This window comes from Cuculus canorus, chromosome Z (assembly GCF_017976375.1).
Source record: "Cuculus canorus isolate bCucCan1 chromosome Z, bCucCan1.pri, whole genome shotgun sequence".
Classification (NCBI taxonomy): Eukaryota; Metazoa; Chordata; class Aves; order Cuculiformes; family Cuculidae; genus Cuculus; species Cuculus canorus.
The window spans coordinates 55,834,548-55,856,584 of record NC_071441.1 but is presented as its reverse complement, the minus strand read 5'-3'; the positions used below and the strand labels follow the sequence as shown (position 1 = coordinate 55,856,584).

Sequence of the window (22,037 nt, the reverse complement as noted above, 5' to 3'; positions counted from 1 at the left end):
CTCCAGATAAACTTTCCCTGCTGGACTGACTCCCTTGAGCTACAGCTTTGCATGACTTGGAGACTTCAGAGGCACAAAGAAATTATCCTCTTCCATCACCACTCTCTTTGCAATTACTTTATTGGCTTACAGAAGTCTCACAGAGGCAGATCTAACACCACACAACTTCTATGCGACCTGCGCTAAGAAGGCTGGCTGTAGGAGCGGGCGCAGTGCTTGTCCTCTCCAGTATCACTGGTGTTCGGATGGGATAACCACCATCTAGTGGTACGCGAAGGCCACTTCACCCTCCAGACACCGCTTGTTCCGCCTCCTTAACCAGTGTTTAAAAACATGAAATTGCCCTCAGCATCTTGACCATCTTTCTCCAGCTTGAGTTCAAATCTGCGGAGTTCCTCAGCAAATACAAACCAGTGGAAATATAAAACCAGCAGAAGCTGGTGAAAAGCAAAGGGCTCTATAAATGAAATAATGAGTGACAGACGTCAGCTTAAAGGCGTGAGGAATTTCTACTCTACCGTATGACTTTCAGCATAAGCAAGTTAATTTTTCCAAAATATTACACAAATTCCTTAAACTGGAGCCACGATGGTGGTGGGCTGCCATGGGACATCTCCAATGGCCCTCAAACATACAGGTTCCTTCAAAGGGGAATCAGTGTTTCTCTGCAGCTTGGGAAGTCCATCACCTTGCTAAAAAAGCAGGTCTAATATTAAGAACACTAAAGTTTAATGGCCAAATACATCATTAAGTAGCAAGTTGGACTGATATTGGTGCTGAAAGGACTGTATTTATTCCTACCTCCCTCTCAGCAACTAAATTAAAGGCTGCTGCGCAAGAAGAACACAGAGAGACACAATTCATGCATTTCCATATGTACTTCTGTACTGTGCCTGCAAAAATGGAACTTTCAAAAAAAAAATTAGTGCCAAGTCCTTCTCAAACACACTGCTAATCTGTAGGTGCAACTGATTTACCTTCACATACTAATTGGGTGTTTCTCTCAGCAAATGGCCAATTACATGCCTAATAAGCCATTTCTGGACACAAAAAAAAAGTCTAATTTGTGCGCCCAATCATGCTAACTATGAACCAAAATTAGGCATTGGAGTTTGCAAGTGTTCTCCTTGTTACCTGCCTAGCCTGCTTTTGATCTAACAAAAGCATCAGAAGCTGTGATGCTATTTAAGGACTCATTTGACGTAACTGGTCCAGATCAGGTGTAATTTCATACCCAAACATTTGCTAATGTTTACACAGCAAGTGTTTTCCTTCATTTTTCAATGCTCAGTCTCTTACAGCTAACACACACTTATCTGAAGAGCTTGATTCAACACTTTCTCCATGTTTTTCTACTGAGATGCGGAGAAGTGTTCAGTGATATCCAGCAAACAGATCGGTAGAAAGCATACCAGGAAAACGTCAAACGTTTGCAATAGTACCTGCTCTGGTTTGATTGGCTCCGTGGTTGTGAAAATGTCAGAATAGTGCTGCCTCTCGAAGACTCGATCCAACACTTCTAGCTGCTGCTGGGTGAAAAGGTCTCCTCGCATCTGTTTCCGAAGAAAATCTCTGCCCGGAAGAGAATGGCCATTTGGTACCGGAGATTCCTGAATCCCTTTCAAAGAGGACAGAAAGACAGAGAATAATCAGTCATTACAGTGATGAGACCTACAGAGGACTGTCTCCTCTCATCGCCTGCATACATGTGTGAACCCGCGTGGCAACACGATGATGACTCTTTGAGAGGAGGCTACAAGCACAACACATATTATCAGAAGATGTTCTGAGTAGTCTTCCATTACAGCCAACCCTTAACAGAACTTATCATCAATGATTTCACACAGAATTTAAAGGCAGGACAAAGGAAAGTAGTCACATATCTGCTCGCACCACTTCTACTGCACCAGCTGAGAACCTGTCTGGTTTGTAGCCTGGATGCAGGAGGACACAGGAGAACAAGTGAGACCCCACCTGGAGTCCTGTGTCCAGTTCTAAAACTCCCAACATAAAGACATGGAACTGTTGGGGTGGCTTCAGAGGAGGCCATGAAGATGATCTGAGGGCTGGGGCACCTCTGCTATGAGGACAGGCTGAGAGACTTAGTGTTGTTCAGCCTGGAGAAGAGAAGATTCCGCGGAGGTCTTATAGTGACCTTCCAAAACCTGAAGGGGCTACAGGAAAGCTGGGGAAGGACTTTTTACAAAGGCTTGTAGGGACAGGATGAGGAGGAATGGCTTTAAATTGGAAAGGGGAAGATTTAGATTGGACATTAGGAAGAAATACTTCACAATGAGGATAGGGAGTCCCTGGCCCAGGTTGCCCAGAGAAGCTGTGGCTGCCCCATCCCTGAAGGTGTTCAAGGGCAGGCTGGATGGGGCTTTGAGCCCCTGATGCAGTGGGAGGTGTCCCTACCCACAGCAGGGGTTGAAACTAGATGGGCTTTGATGTCTCTTCCAACCCAAACCATTCTATGATTCTAAGCAGACCGCCCGATGCTAAGTCATAGCCAACTTGGGTCAGCACTAGCAGACCACCCATACACTTTTCCGCCTTCCTGTCGTCCCTGCAAGTCTTCCTCAGCTCCATCCCATGCTAAGCTCTGCACTATGGTGCACCGCTGTCGGAAAAGAGGCGCTCTCCATCCATCACCGCTTCCCACTGGCAGCAGCTGGCAAACAACTTCCAAAATACAGACACTGCCAGTGCTGTACTGAGATGGGATTTCCCTCGGCGGAGTGACCACCACAACGTGCTCCACAAGGCCTGATCTGATGCTCTCTCCTGGTGCACAGCACCTCTGCACTGCAATTTCACTTTGTATTGCTTAAGCTTAGTAGCACAGTGGAAGCTTGGGCTCCAAGATACGTTTTTCCCTCTCCCCTTTCACACAGATTTTTAGCAGAACTCGTAAGTAACTGCCCATCGCTGGAAAGCTGTGAGACAAGTTTGAGAAGTGTTTATTTTGGCAGTTCGAAAAGACTCTTGCAATACAGGGGCTTGTTTTAATTTGCTTTTTGCAGATTCACAGTGGTTTTCTACTTTTCCTTCACCTGTCAGTGCTGGAAATGTATCTTTTACGCACTGAAAGCTGAGGTCTGCAGTATTCCCAGGACTCCAGGAGGTGGAACTCCAAGAACAACAGTAAATATCAGATTTCTTCTCCAGATGGCAACACTGCACTAGACAGAGAGAGGAAACATTTTAAAAATATAACCTTGCTGACAAGGTAGTTTTGAGGAGCAGAACTCAAATGCATCTGTACAGCAAGATTCTCATGACCGTTGCAGTGGCATGCTGTCCAAGCAGTCTGCAGAGGAACACCACCACTCAGACCTTCTCCAGTAGAATCTGCACCAAGTGCTTTTGACAGCAAAGATCAGAGGCTATCTGTGCAAAGCCACCTAGCTGCTGCAGACGCTGGTTTTGTCCCCAAACATGTGCTGACCACCAGTAACATGGGTGATACCCAGTAGACAGGAGTTTTCACAATGGAATATTGATTTGAGATCATCCTTCAGCACAGATGAATTTCACAGTAATACTGTCTATCCAGAAAACCAGGCTGCTTTAAGACAGGTCTCTAAAACAAGGGGACTCACACACAGAAATGCTTTTCCAGCCCAGGTTACTCTCTGTAAGAAACTACTCACCCTGAAGAAGCCTTTGATGTTAGCAATTAATGCCCCCTTCTAAATTTTAGTTTAACAATTTGGGTCACAAAAACTTTACATTTACATCTTTATATAAAATCCTGCAACTTCAGCCAACAGTAGGCAAAGTTGGCTTTTGTAAAATGCAAGGATCAGTTTCACAGAATCATAGAATGTTTTCGCTTGGAAGGGACCTCGAAGCCCATCCAGTTTGACACCCTGCCATGGGTAGGAACACCTCCCATTGGATCAGGAGCTCCAAGCTCCATCCAGCCTGGCTTGAACACCTCCAGGATGGGGCAATCATCACTGCTCTGGACCAGGGCCTCACCACCCTCACAGGAGAAAATTTCTCCCTAAGATCTCATCTCAATCTCTCCTCTTCCAGCTCAAACCCATTCCCCTTGTCCTCTACCTGCACTTCCTGATCAGGAGCCCCTTTCCAGCTTTCCTGTACGCCCCTTCAGGTACCGGAAGCTGCTCTAAGGTCTCCCCACAGCCTTCTCCTCCAGGCTGAACAACCAGAACTCTCTCAGCCTTTCCTCATAGCAGAGGGGCTTTACCCTCAGATCATCTCCATGGCCTTCTCTGGTCCTGCTCCAACAGTTCCATCTGCTTCCTGTGCTGAGGACTCCAGAACTGAACCAGTTTATTCCACAAAGGAAAAGAAAAAGCTGAACCTCTGCTGAATAGAAAGCCTAAGCATGTGTACAGAGCTGTGGAAAACACAAAGGGATATGAGAGCTGTGTATCTTTAAATCTTTTTTTTCTTTCACTATTCTAAATCAAATAATATCTAATAGACCTAGTGCTGGGTTTAGTCAACCATGGCTTATAAAATTAAAATTCCAGTTGCTAGCTGCATGGTAGCGAAAGGCCAGGGAGACCCTGTCTCTGGAGCATGGAAATGCTGGCTTTAAATTTCAGGTTAAACTAATGTTATTCACAATTTGGCATCAAAGTTAAAGCTTTATGCAGTTTTGGTCTAAAGGGGGTGATGAGAGGGAGTGAAATGATCCAAGACGTGGTACGACCTGGAAGCTGTTCTCAGCGATGCCTTGTGCATTGTTTATACACCCAGAGATCAGGTGTAGAACAAGACCCCATCATCTTTAAATATGGAGCAGCCAAACCACTTCACTGGCACCACTTGCATTACAAGTGCCGCTCCAGGTGTTTGGAGGTTGAATAAGTTGTGAAAGAAAAGCCAGACGAAGGCAAGGCCTGGGGAATCAGCCTTGGCCAGGGACGGGCACCAGCAGCATCACACTGTGAGCTCTGCTCCTGTCTGATCCAGTAGTACAACATCCGATAGTCCTAGAATCATACATTCATAGAATCATAGAATGGTTTGGGTTGGAAGGGACCTTAAAGGTTACCCAGTTCCAAACTCTGCCATGAGCAGAGAAACCTCCCACTGGATTAGGGGCTCAAAGCCCCACCCAACTTGGCCTTGAACACCTCCAGGGACGGGGCTTCTACAGCTTCTCTGGGCAACCTGGGCCAGGGCCTCACCACCGTCAGTGAGAAGAATTTCCTTCTTATGTCTCACTTAAATCTGCCCCTTTCCAATTTAAAGCCATTCCCCTTCATCTTACCACTCCATGCCTTTGCGAAAAGTCCCTCCACAGCTTTCCCTGAGCCCCCTTCAGGTCCTGGAAGCTGTTCTATGGTCTCCTTGGAGCCTTTTCTCCTCCAGCTGAACAACTCCAACTGTCTCAGCCTGTCCTCGCACAGGAGGGGCTCCAGTCCTCACATCATCTTGGTGGCCTCCTCTGGACTTGCTCCAACAGTTCCATGTCCTTCCTGTGCTGAGGACTCCAGAACTGAATGCAGGGCTCCAGATGGGCTTTCACCAGAGCAGAGCAGAGGGGCAGAATCCCCTCCCTGGCCCTGCTGGTCCCACTGCTTTGGATGCAGCCCAGGCTGGCTTTCTACTCTGCGAGTGCACAGTGTTGACTCACATCTAGCTTTTTGTCCACCAACACCTCACACCCTTCTCCTCGGGGCTGCTCTCAATCACATCATCTCCCATCCCTTATTGAAACCGCATCCAGAGGGGCGGCTTGGGTTTGGCATGGACAGAGACACCCACAAGTGCCCACCGTGCTAGCTCAGCCATGTCCATCCCCAGCTGCCATTCCCCCCAGGGGCAGCAAGGCCAGGAGCACCCTGGGCAACTGCCACCAAAGCATCCCAAGAAACACGACAAAGAGGAAGAGGAGGATCTCATGCTCTGTAATGGAAATGTGCAGGCAAATCCCATCCCAGAGACCTGGGAGCTCCAACAGACGAGGTGCCTTACCACACAGTGCTGGGCACTACAGCAGGGGATGATACCACATGTAGATGGCTGTGGGGCTCTGAAGGGGTCTGGTCTCAGCTTCAGGATTTGGAGTGGTGCTGGAAACCCATCAGTAGGCACCAGTGAGGGCTGCCTCCCCTTACCATCCACACCTCTCTGTTTGCCACAGTTTCCATGTGCCGTCCCAGGGATCTGAGATGAGATTGGCCTCCAAGATGTGCCTCCCAGTGCAGCCACACTGCACTGAGGTGGAAGAACAATGCATGTAGGGTGCATGGTCAGGGAGGGATCTCGGCAGGAACAGGACAGGGCTGAAACCACCAGGATGGCTGTCACTGCCCAGAGGATCCAGCACTAACGTGAGAGGAGCCTGGGAACCTCTCAAAACTCAAGCTGCACCAGGGGAGGTTCAGACTGCACATTAGGAAAAACTTCTTCACAGACAGGGTTCTCAAGCACTGACAGAGGCTGCCCAGGGAGGTGGTGCAGTCCCCATCCCTGGAGGTTTAAAAGACAAGTAGATGCAGTACTTAGAGATATGATTTAGTAGTGGACAGGTACGGTTGGAATTAATGACCTCTGAGGTCTTGTCCAACCTAGGGATTCTATGAAACCTGACTCACCCCCATTATCACTGCATACCCCGTGAATGAAGGGATAGCTCGTTCTGTTGCGCTTTGCTTCTCAAACTCAGACTAATGGCAAGAAAGTGCTGCATTTCACAGCACAAGTAAAGGACTTTCTACGCACTGCACATGGCACCTGAAAGTTCAGGAAGGTCTTTGGGATATGTTTGGCTGTTAGACTTTATATAAATGTGAGATAATTACCATTAGCATTATGCATTGTTTGAATACACTAGAATATCTTCAATAATTAAAATACTGTTGGCAGGTTTGAAACACTTTGTGTTATAAATAGGCTCCAGGGAGTAGTAAAAACATTTTTCATATAATCAATGCACCCACCTAGGAGGGTTATGTTTTGTTGACAGTAGCACTACGTGTGTACCTACCTACTCTGCAACACAATTAGTTCCCAGTCCAATGGCATCTTTCCAGAAATGCTAATGAAGAGCACAGATACAATACTCCCGTTAACACAAAAGAGGTCATTCCTCTCAGACACATTTCACCCCTTGTCTCTAGCAGGTTACAGAGATGGGACAAGACAGTGCTGTTAGATCACAACTTTCCGAACTACCTTGGAAATGATGTGCTTCCCTCCCAGCACAGGGCCAGAGGCACCAGAAGCTCCTGCGCCCAAACCCAGAGGAGACTCCATGCCTCCTGCTCTGCTGTCAGCGAGCTCCACCACATACTGGACCTTCTCCAGCTGACTTCCCATCTGATGAAAGTCTCTCCCAGGTATCCAGCCCCACTCTGGACATCAATTCGTCATCTTGCAGGTGCTCACAGCTTCATGCATCATCCAGCTTGCACTTTGCATCTAGAGGACCTGCCACGTTGTTACACTGCTGCATGGACAGTCCCAGTGACACTTCCCTTGTTCCCAATTTATCGGCAAGCACTTGCTAGGGGAAAGCAAATACTCCCCACTCTGAATCGCTCAGACAACTCCTTCTCTGTTTGCATCCTACCCAGAAAAGCAACCAGTGGTTTCAAAACTTAAGACAGGCAAGCCTGATGATTGATGAGAAGCTTGATGCTTATTGGTGAGAAGCTCAACATGAGCTTGTAATGCACGCGCATAGCCCAGAAGGCCAACTGTGTCCTGGGCTGCATCAAAAGAAGCATAGCCAGCAGGTCGAGGGAGGGGATTCTGCCCCTCTGCTCCACTCTTCTGAGATACCACCTGGAGTCCTGTGTCCAGTTCTGGAATCCCCAACATAAGAACCCGGAACTGTTGGAATGGGTCCAGAGGGGGCTACAAAGATGATGCGAGGGCTGGAGTACCTCCCACACAAGGAAAGGCTGAGAGAATCGGCATTGTTCAGCCTGGAGATGAGAAGGCTCCAAGGAGACCTTAGAGCAGATTCCAATACCTGGTGGGGGCTTCAGGAAAACTGAGGAGGGGCTTTTTCCAGGATCTGAAGTGATGAGGGGCAATGGCTTTAAATTGGAAGGGGAAAGATTTAGACTGGACATAAAGAGGAAATTCTTTACAATGAGGGTGGTGAGGCCCTGGCCCAGGTTGCCCAGAGCAGTGGTGGCTGCCCCATCACTGGAGGGGTTCAAGGCCAGCTTGGATGGGGCTGATCCAGTGGGAGGTGTCCCCACCCACGGCAGGGAGTGGAACAGGATGATCTTTAAGGTCTGTTCCTACTCAATCCATTTAATGATTCTATGATTCTAAAGAAACCATCCTAACTCGGTCAGCTGAATGTGGTAACACTACAGAAAAGAAAAGATTTCCTAGAGCTGACCCGAGTCTGAGCAGTGTGCAGAGTCAGGCATAGAGCAGTCCCACCTCTGAGAAGAGGTGCTACGCACAGTCCGGCCAACAAAAGCTGCCTAAGCGGCATGGCTGCCCCCAGAAATACAACATCTGTGTTAATTAAGAGCGAAGTATTTTCTGGGAACCTAAAGAAATGGCAAGATCAGCTTGAAGAATTTCATAAATTGTGACATCGTAGTTTTTAACTTACTTTTACAGTTAAATACCTATCCATGGCATTTTCTGAAACAGCAAGAGAATATCTGAAATTGCTAAATATACCTAAAACAGATTTTTAGCAATATTCACCAAGTAACTCACTTGATTTAATGTGAGTTAAAAAAACATGTCTGCTTATACATTTCTGAGAGTATGGGCCAAAATAACAGAACAAATGACCCTAGATCCTGTCTTTATAAAACACTAGAGCATGTTTCAAAGCCCTGAAGCTTAGAAAAAAGAAACAGATTGGCCCCACGTTATCTTTTTTCACTCAGAAAGAGACACTAGTAAGATTCAATCACTGCACTACAAAATGCCACTGCAAAACAACTCAGGACTCACCTGGCCCTGGTCTGTGTGAGTGGAGCTCCATGATAGAACCTCAGCCAGATGATGGCAGCTGAGAAATCGCTGCCATTCACAAACTCAACTTCAATAATATTTCTGGTTGAAATTTAGTGTTATTAATAATAATGGTGTGCCATCAAGTGCACGTTTCCACAGCACATCTGCCTGATGCGATGCTCTTCTGCAGAAAAGAGAATCTTCAGGCCTTCAGGTTGTTTTCCTTTTTCAAACACTGTGGTTTTATAGGGTTAATCAAGGAAGTAAATAGCTGGTAACATGAACAGTCCATTTTCATAAAGGACATGGTTTCTGTCTCTAATTTGTACTGTCCAACTTCATTACCTGGTATCATACCTAATTACTCCACCTTATAGGGAAATGCAGGCTAATTAGGAAGGATGTTATTCACCACATTTAAAACATTATGAAGCAAATGAAATATTACCAGGAGGCAAAAAGGTGATTTGTTTCCTTGTAGCATGCCTGTAAATTAGTCCAGAGAAGATAAAGACTTTGTTTAATTACCATTTGGAAGGCTTTGTTTAAAACATAGACTGAATTTTCATGCCGGCTTCTTGGGATCGTGTGCATTTGGCAGCCAACAGCTTCAGCTCTTCCCAGCGCAGCGTTAGATTCAGAACCACATACGTGGTGAGAGATCTTTGCATTTACACTATTTGAGTTTTCTAAGCCTTGTTATTTATTTCTGCAAAGGACGGTATCAGTAAAAAGAAGCTTTATATTTTGAAGTGTATAAAGCTGATCATCGCGCAAATATTTTCAAGAGAGATCACTATATTTCATGAAGATGGGTATGGGCTTTGCTGTAGATCAAAGTGAGAAAGAGGGGGGAAAAAAAGATAAATCATCAGAGATCCAAAAATACTTTTCATTTGGAGAAGATATCAGGCCATTTCGATGGCACTGATAGAGTCTCTGCTCTGTCTCCATTACCCACTGAAGGCAGCCGGAGTCAGGAGCTGACTACGCTAGATTATATTCCCCATAAGATGGTCACCAATATATATATATATGATCTTCAACCTCTATTGATTGACCAATTTCACAAGCAAAGACTGGTGAAATGAAGCTGAAATGAACATCATGCTTTAACTCATTGAACCCATCAGGCCTGAGTTAATCTCACTGCCCACTGTCTCTGATAGAATTCAATTGATCAATCATGTTTCGGTGATAGTACCATTTCAGTGGCTTATTGCTTCTTCATTTCAAGGCTTGACCTGTTAGATACACTTGGACCAGCTCTGCTTCTCCTGGAGACACAGAGACCAGCATCCGCCACCGTCAGCACATTGTCCTGCCTTCAGGCTTGGAAAAACTCAGGGGGAACAAGGGGGAGGGTTGCCCAACACTCCCACCTTTGCATTGTGTTCTTGCAGCTGTTTCATCAATTCTGCAGTCAGGATGGGTGTAAGGACATGATGAACCCAAGTGGGCTAAGCCCCACGCCCTCTGGTCAGCATTTGCCACATCCCACCCCATATCACCCCCAAAGTGGATGAGCAGGTAAAATACTGGGTTTTGTGGCACATCTCAGGTACAGCGCAAGCTGCAAAGTGGCCTCTGTGCACGCTGTTGGTATGTATGGACATTGCCTCCAGTCTCCCCTCCATCCTGCTCTTTGCTCCTTCACGGTCACACTGCTGCCGGAGCCATTTGGGATCTGCTCCCACCATGGCTCCAGCTTCCCTCACCCCAAGCCAGCAGTAAGAGGACATCCTTGGCTCTTGGCAAGGAGCCTTCAACCTAGGTATGGTCTTGCAAACTGCACAGCATCTCCCTGTCTCCCAGCAGTGATCCTGCACCACTCCCAGCAGCACCTGGCTGCTGTGCAGAGGCCATCTGGCAGGTGGCTGCCTGGTGCCCACACACCCAGTGCTGTGTTCACACTGGCTCCGTGAAATATAAGAAGCAAGGTGTAAGTATCTGAGCCGCATTGCTGGCCCGTCACTGTTGCTCTTCCTAAAATGCTCAGCAGCACAGCGATTAGAGCGTTTATCATCAGCCAGCCACCTCTAGTATTCTGCTGAGAAGTGATGGAGCTCCCCTCTACAGTGAGAACATTTGTCTCTGCTCACCAGGACAGCTGGAGGTCCTCCCTGATGTACGAGCTGGAGCTGTGCCGCAGACTCACAAAATGTATGTGCCGGAGTCGCGCCTGTATGCTCATGAGGTGCCACTCCACATCATTGCTGCACATCCAGGGTGCAACTCCACGGCTGCTGATCTGAACAACCAGGCTCAGAGCTATAACCACAGGTTACAGCCATCACCAAAAAAAAGAGGTTTTATTTAACAGGACAGATTCTCCATGGGATTACTGCTCATATCCTCCTAGAGCCATTTTAATCCCACAGTAGCCACACAGAAATCATTTTACATCTCTCCTAGTTTGTGCTAGGAGAGCCCTGCAGCTCCATCCCTGTGGGAAGTGGAGCAAGCTGAGTGTTAGATTTGCCCTCTAAGTAACTTGTAAAAATCCATAGGTGCATACAGTATTTTATTTTATATCAGTGTTTCCTCGCTGTGTTTTGCATTTTGTGCCCAAGTCGTTCTGCTGAATTGAGACATTTCCTGACGGGAGCGGTCAGCTGAGGCGTGGTGGGACCTTGTCGGCCCTGATGCTCATGAACCTGACAGCCTATGGATCCAAACAAACCCTTGTGCAAACAGTGCCACTGAGTGAAGCCACACAGCTCGTGCCCCTGTGTCACCAGGACACCCTTTGCTCATGCCACAGGATTCACATGCATATGATGCAGCTCCGTCACCAATGCCCACTGTGGCATCTACGGCCAGGCTGACAGTGCCAGTGGGCTGATGGGTTTTCCAACAGCTTAGCACACCCCACGGAGGTCTGGTTTGCTCTGCTGCCCGGCAGCTCCAGTGAGGTCTGCGGAGGCAGAGGGCAGTCAAGTGTCCTGGGAATCTCTGGACCTTCCTCTGCAATGCTCTGGAGCAGAGGCAGAGCTCATCACAGAGTGCCCACCCTGGTGTGGATGTCAGCACATGGGATACGGCAGTCTGCTGGGAAGTATAGGATGCCACAGAATCATGGAATTCTAGAGCCATGGAATGGTTTAGGTTGGAATGGACCACAAAACCCACCCAGTTCCAACCCCTGCCATGGGCAGGGACACAACCCACCGGATCAGGGGCTCAAAGCCCCATCCAGCCTGCCCTTGAACAACTCCAGGGATGGGCAGCCACCACTTCTCCGGGCAACCTGGGCCAGGGCCTCATCATCCTCACAGGAGAACATCTCTTCCTAAGTTCTCATCTCAATCTTCTCCCTTCCAAATTAAAGAAATTCCCCATCATCCTCTCCCTGCAGTCCCTGGTCAAGAGCCCCTCTCCAGCTTTACTGGAGCCCCTTTCAGTACTGCAAGCTCCTCTAAGGTCTCCCCACAGCCTTCTGTTCTCTGGGCTGAAAAAAAACAACTCTCTCAGCCTGTCCTCACAGCAGAGGTGCTTCACCCTTGGATCATCTCCATGGCCTCCTCTGGTCCTGTTCCAACAGGTCTATGTCCTTCCTGTCCTGAGTACTCCAGAACTGGACACAGGACTCAAAGTGGGGTCTCACCGGAGCAGAGCAGAGGGGCAGAATCCCCTCCCCCACTCTGCTGGTCCCACTGCTCTGGATGCAGCCCAGGACACTGGTGGTTTCTGGGTTGTGAGTGCATGTTGCTGGCTCCTGTTGAGCTTCTCATCCATCAGCATGCCAAGTCCTTCTCCTCAGGGCTTCTCCCAATCCATTCTCCACTTAGCCTGTATTTGTGCTTGGGACTGCTCTGACCTAGGTGCAGGACTGTGCACTTGGCCTTGTTGAACTTCATCAGGTTCACACAGGCCCACCTTTCCAGCCTGTCCAGGTCCAGTTATGGTCCAGACCATCCCAAGCCTGCAAGCCAATAGCCTGCAGACACCACCCTCAAGAAGCCACAGCCATGCCCACATGGCAGAGGTCATCTGAGGATGGAAGACTGAGGGACTGGTGGAAGTGCCATGGGTTTGAGATTGCTCTTACGATGTGCTTTTGTATTTAAAAAACAGCAAAAACTACGTCAATGGCAGCTCTCCCCCTCAGTGGGGAACTCAAAAGTGCAGAGACAAGGTTAAAAGCAAGAGGCTGAGCAGGACAGAGCAGGTGTCCCAAGCCCACCTCGCACACAGTAGGCATGTGGGATCCCTTCGTCACCCCCAGGGACACAGAGAGAGTGGACGCCTGGATGAGACCCCAGACAGCAGGACCCCTCGTCCGGCTGCAGCATAACATGGGAATGGGCTCAGATCTCTAGAACACCTATGACATTTATGGGGACATTTAACTCCAGTAACTCTTTCCATAACAACTCAATAAGTCAAGACAAGTTTACTAATAAACAACTGTGAGAGACTGTTTTTTTTTTCTAATCCATTTTCATAAGCTGCATTCAGCAGCAAGCCGTGGAGGTGTTCGCTTTATTTGATGCACCCTCAGCTCAAAGTGTGTTTTTAAATGGCTTTAGAAGCCTGTTGGAGCAATTTATCATGGTTCATACTTACTTCCATACCATGCCACAATACATCCTTCCATCATTTCTTTCAAAATGTCATTTGTAGGAACACTTGGGCAACACAAGCTGCACAGGATGAGGGTGGAATTGCGCTTCCAAAATGCCAAACTGGCGTCTGGTTACAACTGACAGGGACCAAATTTACAGCTCTGAAAAATACTGGGAGAACAAAACCTGACAGCCAAAGGAAAAGTGGTGGCAGGACATGCAAATGCAGCCCAATGAGGTCTGCATAAAGAGGAGTGACCCTTCGGTACAATAACTCTGGGGCATTCATTATCCCCACGGGAATGCAGCAGATACTGGAGCAGAAAACGTATCTAAGGGAACCAGTGGGAAGTTCGCATGCCACGAGCAGGTGGCATTGCTCACCCTGCCACAGCTACCGCCTCCATGAACCCAATAGAGGCTGCCAACCTTCTGCACTCCCCAGGAACTTACAGCTGGTGAGACAAAATTAGATGGGGTTTTTTTAGATATTTTTTTTTAGGTGAGATGTTACGGAGAAATTTTTTCCTATGAGGGTGGGGAGGCCCTGGCCCAGGTTGCCCAAAGAAGTGGTGGCTGCCCCATCCCTGGAGTTGTTCAAGGCCAGGCTGGATGGGGCTTGGAGCCCCGATTCAGTGGGAGATGTCCCTGCCCATGGCAGAGGGTGGAACTGGAAGGATTTTGAGGTCCCTTCCAACCCAAATCATTCTGTGATTCCATGGTTCTATAAAATACGGGCTATTCATTGCCATCAGTCGAAACTGATCTTTCCATGAAAGCTTAAAACAGCAAAGTGGAATTTCCACCAAACAGCTTGAATAAGTCGCAAAGTGCTGTCTGAGAAACTTACCCAGAGAAAACGAAGGCGGTGAAGAGCTCACCCACATTCCATCCACCCCATGAGCTGAATAGAGCAGCGCCAAGAGCTCTGCTGCATCCCAGCAGCGTGAGCACTGGCAGACCTCTTCCATTGTCCTGCCAAAGACCACGGCAAAGCTCCTAAGAGAAGCAGGGGACTCCCAAGCAGCAACACCGCTCCTCCTAAAATACAAATTCCTACCAAAATGTTCAAACACTGTCACCAACCCGCGACAAGGCTGGATTTACTACATGCAAAAGAGAGGGATGTGAAGGCTGTGGAGGATGCATCTCACTCCACCAGCACATGGCTCCAATCTGCAGATGGATGCTGAGCTACATCCGACAAGCGAAGGTGTCAGTCCACTCTCTACCCAATTATTCACAAACACCACTCACAAAAAGCTGTTAATAACTGTGATTTTTCTTGTACATAAGCTAAATAAAGCCTCAATTTATGAAGCCAAGAACTGTAGTTTCAGACCTGTAAATGCTCGTGCTTACAGCGAAGACAGAAACATCTCAACTGAATTTGGCAGAACGGCTTGCACACCTCATGCAAAACACAGGAATAAAACACTGTTATAAGATAAAATACCATGTGCACCTATAGATTTTTACAAGTTACACAAAGTGCAAGTTTAACAGTACTTTTATGCATTTTATCCACATGCATTAGTCAGGCAAAATTAACTTTTAAAGATCCTCCACAGCTGTGTAATGCAGACTTCTACACCTCAAAAACTTCCATTTACTTTTTACATCCAGGAGTTGCATCTGTGCATCCATCTCCCTTCAGATGCCCCTTCTGTCTGCCTGAATGCACATCCGCTGTCCCACACTGACTGCAAGCACCCCTACCCAGAGTCCTCCACTCCGCACAGAGGCCAGGATGTGGACACTGCTGGGCATGCTACTGCTACTGATGGTTGTGTAGCATCCATCAGCTTGACTCAGCAATGCCAGCAGAGTACAACATTTCCCCATGCTCTGTCATATTCCAAGGGGAGATGTGGATGATGGAACAGGTCCATCAAACCAGATCCTGAAGGAGAGATGCCACTGTGGTTTCTGGATCCCACTGAAGATGCCTGCTGCCAGCAGTCAGAGATGGGAGCGAGATGAGTGAGTGGTGAGGCGACCAGGTGTGGGTGGTGAGGTTCCTCCGAGGCCACTCGCCACCATGGTGCATGCAGTACATTCCAGTAGCTCCCAGAGCCAGGGAGGTCTCCCACGGATGCCCAGGGAAACAATGCCCACAGGACGTCCTCACGGGTAAAACCCCTACTGTGCAGGGAAGCCTCTGGCAGCCCCAGCCCCAGCACCCTCCTCCAGAAGCCCTGATGCCACCACTCCAGCTCCCATTAGTGTGATTTGGAAGATGCGGTCCACCCACATGGGAAACACTGCAGAGGAGGAGGGTTAGTGGAGCTAAACCCTGCACACCAGCACCCACAGGTCTCAGCACTGGCATGAATGGGAATGATTCGCGTGGTAGAGGATGCGTGGTAGAGGCAGCAACATGCAGCCTTCAGCAGCTGCCATCACCCTCCTTTACTCTCACAGCACCACACCAGTTGAAGGGGGACAGGTCTCACATAGGAAAGGTCTCACACAGGGGAGATTTAGACTGGATATTGGGAAAAATTTCTTTACTGACAGTGGTGAAGCCCTGGCAGAGGCTGCCCGAGACAGTGAGGGAGCACCCACCCCTGGTAGGGCTGAAAAGACGTGCAGACGTGGTTCTTCAGAACATGGCTTAGTAGGCATGAGGGTGCTGGGCTGACAGTGAGACTGGATGAGCCAAGAAGGCTTTTCCAACCTCAATGATTTCCTGAATCCCTGATTCTAAGAAATTCAGCTGTGACCATTTCTGAGCCCCACCTAATTTTGCACTGAGGAAGAGCAGGAGGAGAGGGCACACAGGGAGCCGCCTGCAACCTCCAGTGTGTGTCAGGAGACCCTTTCAGCACAGCATCAGCACTTGCTTGTCTTTTGGAGGCTGCTGTGTCTTCAGTCCCTGTTAGTCCCCAGCAGACACGGGGACCTGCTCTCGCCCTGCATAGCCCAGCTACAGCTGGGAGGGTCCACGTACAGCACAGTGGTGCAGCTGGTGGGACCAGGGAGAGGTGCTCAGAGGATTTGCAAGGGCACGAAAAGTTGTCACATCATGTGGCTTCACTGCAGAGGCAGCTAAACCTCATGTGTTTTTTTTTTTATTATCACTGTTTTGGCCTTCTGAATGCATTCATGCTTCCACACTCCAGGCTTTGCTAAAGCTGCAGAACCAAAGAGCACAAAGAGGCAGTGGTGACCCAAAGACAACGATTTCTCCCTGTATATGTTTGTATCTTATTGTTCTGCCTTAAATGTTCTGACACATTGGACACAGAACAAAATTAATCAGCCAGGATTTTACTTTTAAGGCAAAACAGTGTAGCTCTTTGCTAATTAATGTAATTAATTAGTGTCATCTAAACATTAATTATTTATCCTGCAGTAAACTCAGCAATCTACAGTACAACTCCCTCGACGCCGCGCTTATCACATGGATGCCCTTATTAAGCAAGAGTGGAAGACTCTCAGTGCCTGCACTCCTGCTATTTCGAATCCTGCTTTCATTCACAGGGAGGCTGAGGGTCACTTTTTTGATTGCATCGCGAGAATCATGCCAATGATTTCTCAGGCAGGCGAGCCTCTTCTTGCAGCCTCGCTTGAGACAAACGTGCTGGCAGCAGCACAGCCACATCAGGGGCTGAGACTACCCTGCCGCTCATGTCAGCACCAGTGTTCCCAAACTCACTTACTCCATTCCCTTTTAATGGGATAACTCCTCCAGTGGGGGGAACAAGAGGGAACAAAAATTATATTTATATATAAAAATATATGCTTACATAGATTTTTATATTTTATATATATAAATACATACTTATACAGATTTTTATATTTTATATAAAAATATATTTTTATATATAAATATATATATGGCTAAAGCTTGGAAAATCATTTTTGAAGACTGCTGGATCAAAGAATCCTAAACTCACAGAATGTCCTGACTTGCAAGGGACACACAAGGCTCATCAAGTCCAACTCCTATCCTAGCAGAGGACACCCCAAACATTCACATTATGGGGCTCAGGGTGACATCCAAATGCTTTTGGAATATTGTCAGGCTTGGTGACTGCTTTCCTGGGGGCTGTTCCAGTGCTCTATCACCCTCTGGGGGAAGAATCTTCTCCTAATATCCAACCTAACCCTCCCCTGGCATCTTCCTGCCATATCCTTGGGTCCAGGGAGAAGAGCTCAGCGCCTGCTCCTCCTCTTCCCCGTGAGAAAGCTGTAGCCATGATGAGGTCTCCCCTCACCCTTCTCTTATCCAGGCTGAACAGACCCTGGGATTTCACCCATTCTTCACATGGCTCCCCTCTAAAGCCTTCCCCAACTTCGTAGCCCTCTTCTGGAAGCTCTCCTGCTGCTGGCAAACCAGCACCTTCCATGCATCAGCAGTGGTATGAGAGTGAACACCCAACGTGTTCAACGTGAACAACCCAAGTTCTGAAGAACTGCATGACACAAAGCCCTTACCAGGGAAAATCCCGAGTGTGCAAAGAAAGCCCATCCTGAGACTTCGAAACACAATTTTTTTTGCTTTCCAGTTCAAAATCATTTCAGTGTTTAGATATAAAGCAACTACCTTATATATCACAGAATCAGCAAGGTCGGAAAAGGCCTTTAAGATCATCGAGTCCAACCATAAACCTCACACTGTCAACCCCACCACTGAACCATGCCCCTAAGCACCATATCCAAACAGCTCGAAAGATGAGGACTCCACCACTGTCCTGGCCAGCCTCTGCCAGTACTTGGCAACTCTTTCCAAAAAGGAATTTTTCCTAATACCCAATATAAACCTCCCTGACACAACCTGATACCATTTCTTCTCATCCTATTGCCTACCTATAGATCTGTATCTATCTATGTGCACACATGAAGAAGCATTAGAAAGTAAATAAGCCTCTGGTCCTTACATCTGACTAAGCCCAGGCACCAGCCCCCAGTGCCCACCACACAGTCCAGTTCTGGGAGCATCCTCTGGCCCAGGTGGGTCCCTCCTGAGTGTGTCAGTCTTTCTTACAGTTCCCTGCATTGTATCCATGCTTGCAGCACAGCGCATCACGTGGGGCACAGGATGTGTTCTGGGGTATTTTCTCATTGCTAGTGCAAATGTGTGAAACCCAAGAGACTGGACAGCCCTTCTACATGACCAGGGCAACAGAACAGGAATTTAAAAACCATGGTCTTGGGTATAAGCAAACTCTCTGAATTTTCCTACAACCTGTGTCAGCAGTGATTATGCTTCACTGCAGTTCTTGTACAAAATGCTTTGCAAAACAAATAATACAGTTTCTTAGGCAAATTTCCCCATTTTCAGTACACAGTGGGAGATGATGTGATTGAAAGCAGCCCTGCAGAGAAGGACTTGGAGGTGCTGGTTGATGAGAAGCTTGACATGAGCCAGCAATGTGTGCTCACAGCCCTGAAGGACAACCGTGTCCTGGGCTGCATCAAAATAAGCGTGGCCAGCAGGTTGAGGGAAGTGATTCTGTCCCTCTATTCCTCTCTTGTGAGACCTCATCTGGTCTTCACCACTCTCACAGGAAAATATTTCTTCCTAAGATCTCATCTCTATCTCCTCTCTTTCAGCTTGAGATTTCTGCTGCCTTACATGTACATGCATATATACATAACTGCTGACACGTAGCGAGAGGTTCTTCACAAGGAGTGATCTGCAAAATAATGTCCGTCTTCTCACATCCCAGCGGAACTCCTTGCCAACAAGACAAAACTATGCATGGTTCACAACAACAACTGGAAAGGAAAGAAGGAAAGAGAAAGGGAGAAAGAGAGAAAGAAAAGAAAAGAAAAGAAAAGGAAAAGAAAAGAAAAGAAAAGAAAAGAAAAGAAAAGAAAAGAAAAGAAAAGAAAAGAAAAGAAAAGAAAAGAAAAGAAAAGAAAAGAAAAGAAAAGAAAAGAAAAGAAAAGAAAAGAAAAGAAAAGAAAAGAAAAGAAAAGAAAAGAAAAGAAAAGAAAAGAAAAGAAAAGAAAAGAAAAGAAAAGAAAGAAGAGATTGTGATGTGCAAAGATAACTGCAATCCTTGCACCACAAGCTGGAGGGCAGCATCCTGGGGTGGCTGCGAAGCTGGGTGTTGGGTAGCACAGCTGTTACTCCACGTGGGATGAGACGATGGGTCCCTTTACCAGCAGCCATCACTGCCTTCCCTCTTTCCAAAGACAGCATGGCAGCTCTGCAGGCAGACTAATGACCCCAGAGTCTTCTTCATCACCACTGCTGGGATGAACTGGGAGCGTGTCACTCACACCTTGTGCCTGGCATCATCCCCACATTGGCTGAGCCCCTTGAGCACCACTGGCTCCCCTCCACAATTGCACCCTGCACCCGTGGGCTACTCCAGCACATCCCCATGCCATCAGAACGCGGGCACCAGTCGTTACCATAACACACTCAATTGTTCTCAGCGGCGCTCCAGCAAATAAAGCCATTAATTATGGTCTCTCCCCCAGCCACCGTTGGCTGGAGCGGCAATCAATGTGCAACCCCTCATTGCCTGCTCTCGGGGAGCGGAGACAGATGCCATAAAAATGATCCGCAGCCCGTGCCGAGCGCCGCCAGCGCGGTGGAGCAGGCTGTGCCCAGGAACGGCCACCACGCTGCTTCGACGCACAACGCCGTATTTATTTGGCCTGCTGCAGCCGTGGGGGAAGGCATCCCATTAAGCGATTATTTTTATCTTATAACGTCAATTTACTTATACTGAATGGCTTCCTGCCACCAAATATCAATTAAATTGCAAATGCCTGCTGAAGCTTATTTTCTGTCTCTTTCCTTTCCCCCCTCCCATTTCCCTTCCTTCTTTCTCTCTCCTCTTCTTTTTCTTAAACAGAGAGAGAGGGAGAACCCTATGTTCAAACATAATTTAATTTATTTCTCTTTCCATATCTCAAAGGAAAATCTATATCTCTCCCTGGAAGGCCATTTGCCCTCTGTTATTGGGAGCTGAGGTATCACAGCACTGGGCAATTTGTTTCAACCAACTATCGGCAGCCCATCAGGATTCCTCCGGACCTCTGCCATCTCAATGCAATTGTATCTGGTGTTGCCACTTACGATGTGTTTTCCATAGCTGCCGTACCCACCAGACAGACGGGTTTCAGCTCTTGAGCAGTGCGCCCACCCACGGTGGCTGTGTCCTCTCTGCGATGCTTGTCAGCTGCTGATGGAGATCTCCACTCACCCTGCCAGCACAGACCCTCGCTAGCTCAGGCTGCTACTCCAAAGGGTATTCAAGGAGGTGATGGGGTGGCCAGAGCTGCTGGAGACCATGATCCATTCCCATGACAAACAGCTGCGTGAGAAGGCACTGATGGTGAGTGGGCTCAGGGAGCGGGAGCCCATGCCGCAGCTGCAGATGGGCTCTCCCCACCTTGCGATGGGATAGGGGCTGCATCTCTGCGCACTCACCACCCCTTCCCCACCACAGCAGCATGGGGTTACCTCTGACATGGGGAAAGGTCTAATGGAGATACAGCATCTGCTAGGGCTTAGGTACCAAAGCAACATCAGACACCTTCCCCTTGCTGCTGCGACATTCCAGAACTGGTGATGGCTGCTGACACAAGATCCCAGAACATCCTCAAAACATCCCACCCCACCCCATCTCAACATCCTGATGCAGAGCAGCTCTGTCTGTGCCTGCAGCGGGAGGGAAAGAGGATGGGACCAAGACAAACTAACGGGGTTGGAGGACTGGCAGATCAGCATCACTGATAAAAAACAACATCCCCAGCAGCCAGAGGTCAACAGGAGCCATGGGATCCATAGGGTGGCCAGGAAGGCAAAGCAGAAATGCAGTCACCCACACCAGAACAAACCGGTGAGCTCTAATCAGCAATGATGAAGTGATGTCCCTCAGATACAGAGCACACCTGACCCGTGGGCACAGGGCAGTACCAAACCCTACCTGTCCTGCTCATGTCACCTTCAGCTTCCTGCAGAACACGGGATGATGCAGGGAAAAGTCAGGGAGAGCAGAGGCCCATGAAAACAGCCCAGCAAAATCAGTTTTAATCTCTTGGGATGCAGAAGTAGCCCTGAGCATGTATCTCCATCCCTTCCCTGTACTGTGTTTGCATGCTGGGTCCTTGAGTGGGTGAGGAGGATGTGGCACACAGCGGTGAACTGTGAGAGCCAACACATCCTTGTGCACACCCAGCTATGCGCAATACCCACCAAAAGGGAACGGATCATATCAAATGGCAAATAGACATAGCTTTTCCTTCTCCTTTATGCAAGTAAGTGTCAGTGAGGATCCTGTGAGCAGGGACAAGCAATTCAGCTGTGGTTGCATTAAACGGTGGGTCCTTGAAGGGCCAGAAGGGATCCCCGGGGCACACTGAGATGAGCTGACATGCTCATCGAGATTCAAAGCCTTGGTTCTCTCACAGCACTGCTGACAGCCAGCACCAAGACTTTTCCAGCCCTGGTGCCTCAGTTTCCCTACTGGTGAAGTGAGGACACTCTAACGGAACATGTTGTAATGTAGTAAATCTTTCCTGTCTGCAAAGTTCTACTCATCATACATTGCCGGCTGCACATTCAGAAATTCTTTG

General features: G+C 48.1%; 1 protein-coding gene across 6 annotated transcripts in view; it reads right to left on the bottom strand.

The window, feature by feature from the left end:
• The window catches only part of PAX5 (paired box 5), a 152,266-nt gene that overhangs the window by 95,070 nt on the left and 35,159 nt on the right, over positions 1-22,037 (bottom strand). For all 6 annotated transcript variants that reach the window (XM_054054158.1, XM_054054154.1, XM_054054159.1 and 3 more), the window contains exon 6: positions 1,443-1,618. In XM_054054158.1, the coding sequence (XP_053910133.1) occupies positions 1,443-1,618 (176 nt within the window). The remainder of the gene's footprint in view (positions 1-1,442; positions 1,619-22,037) is intronic.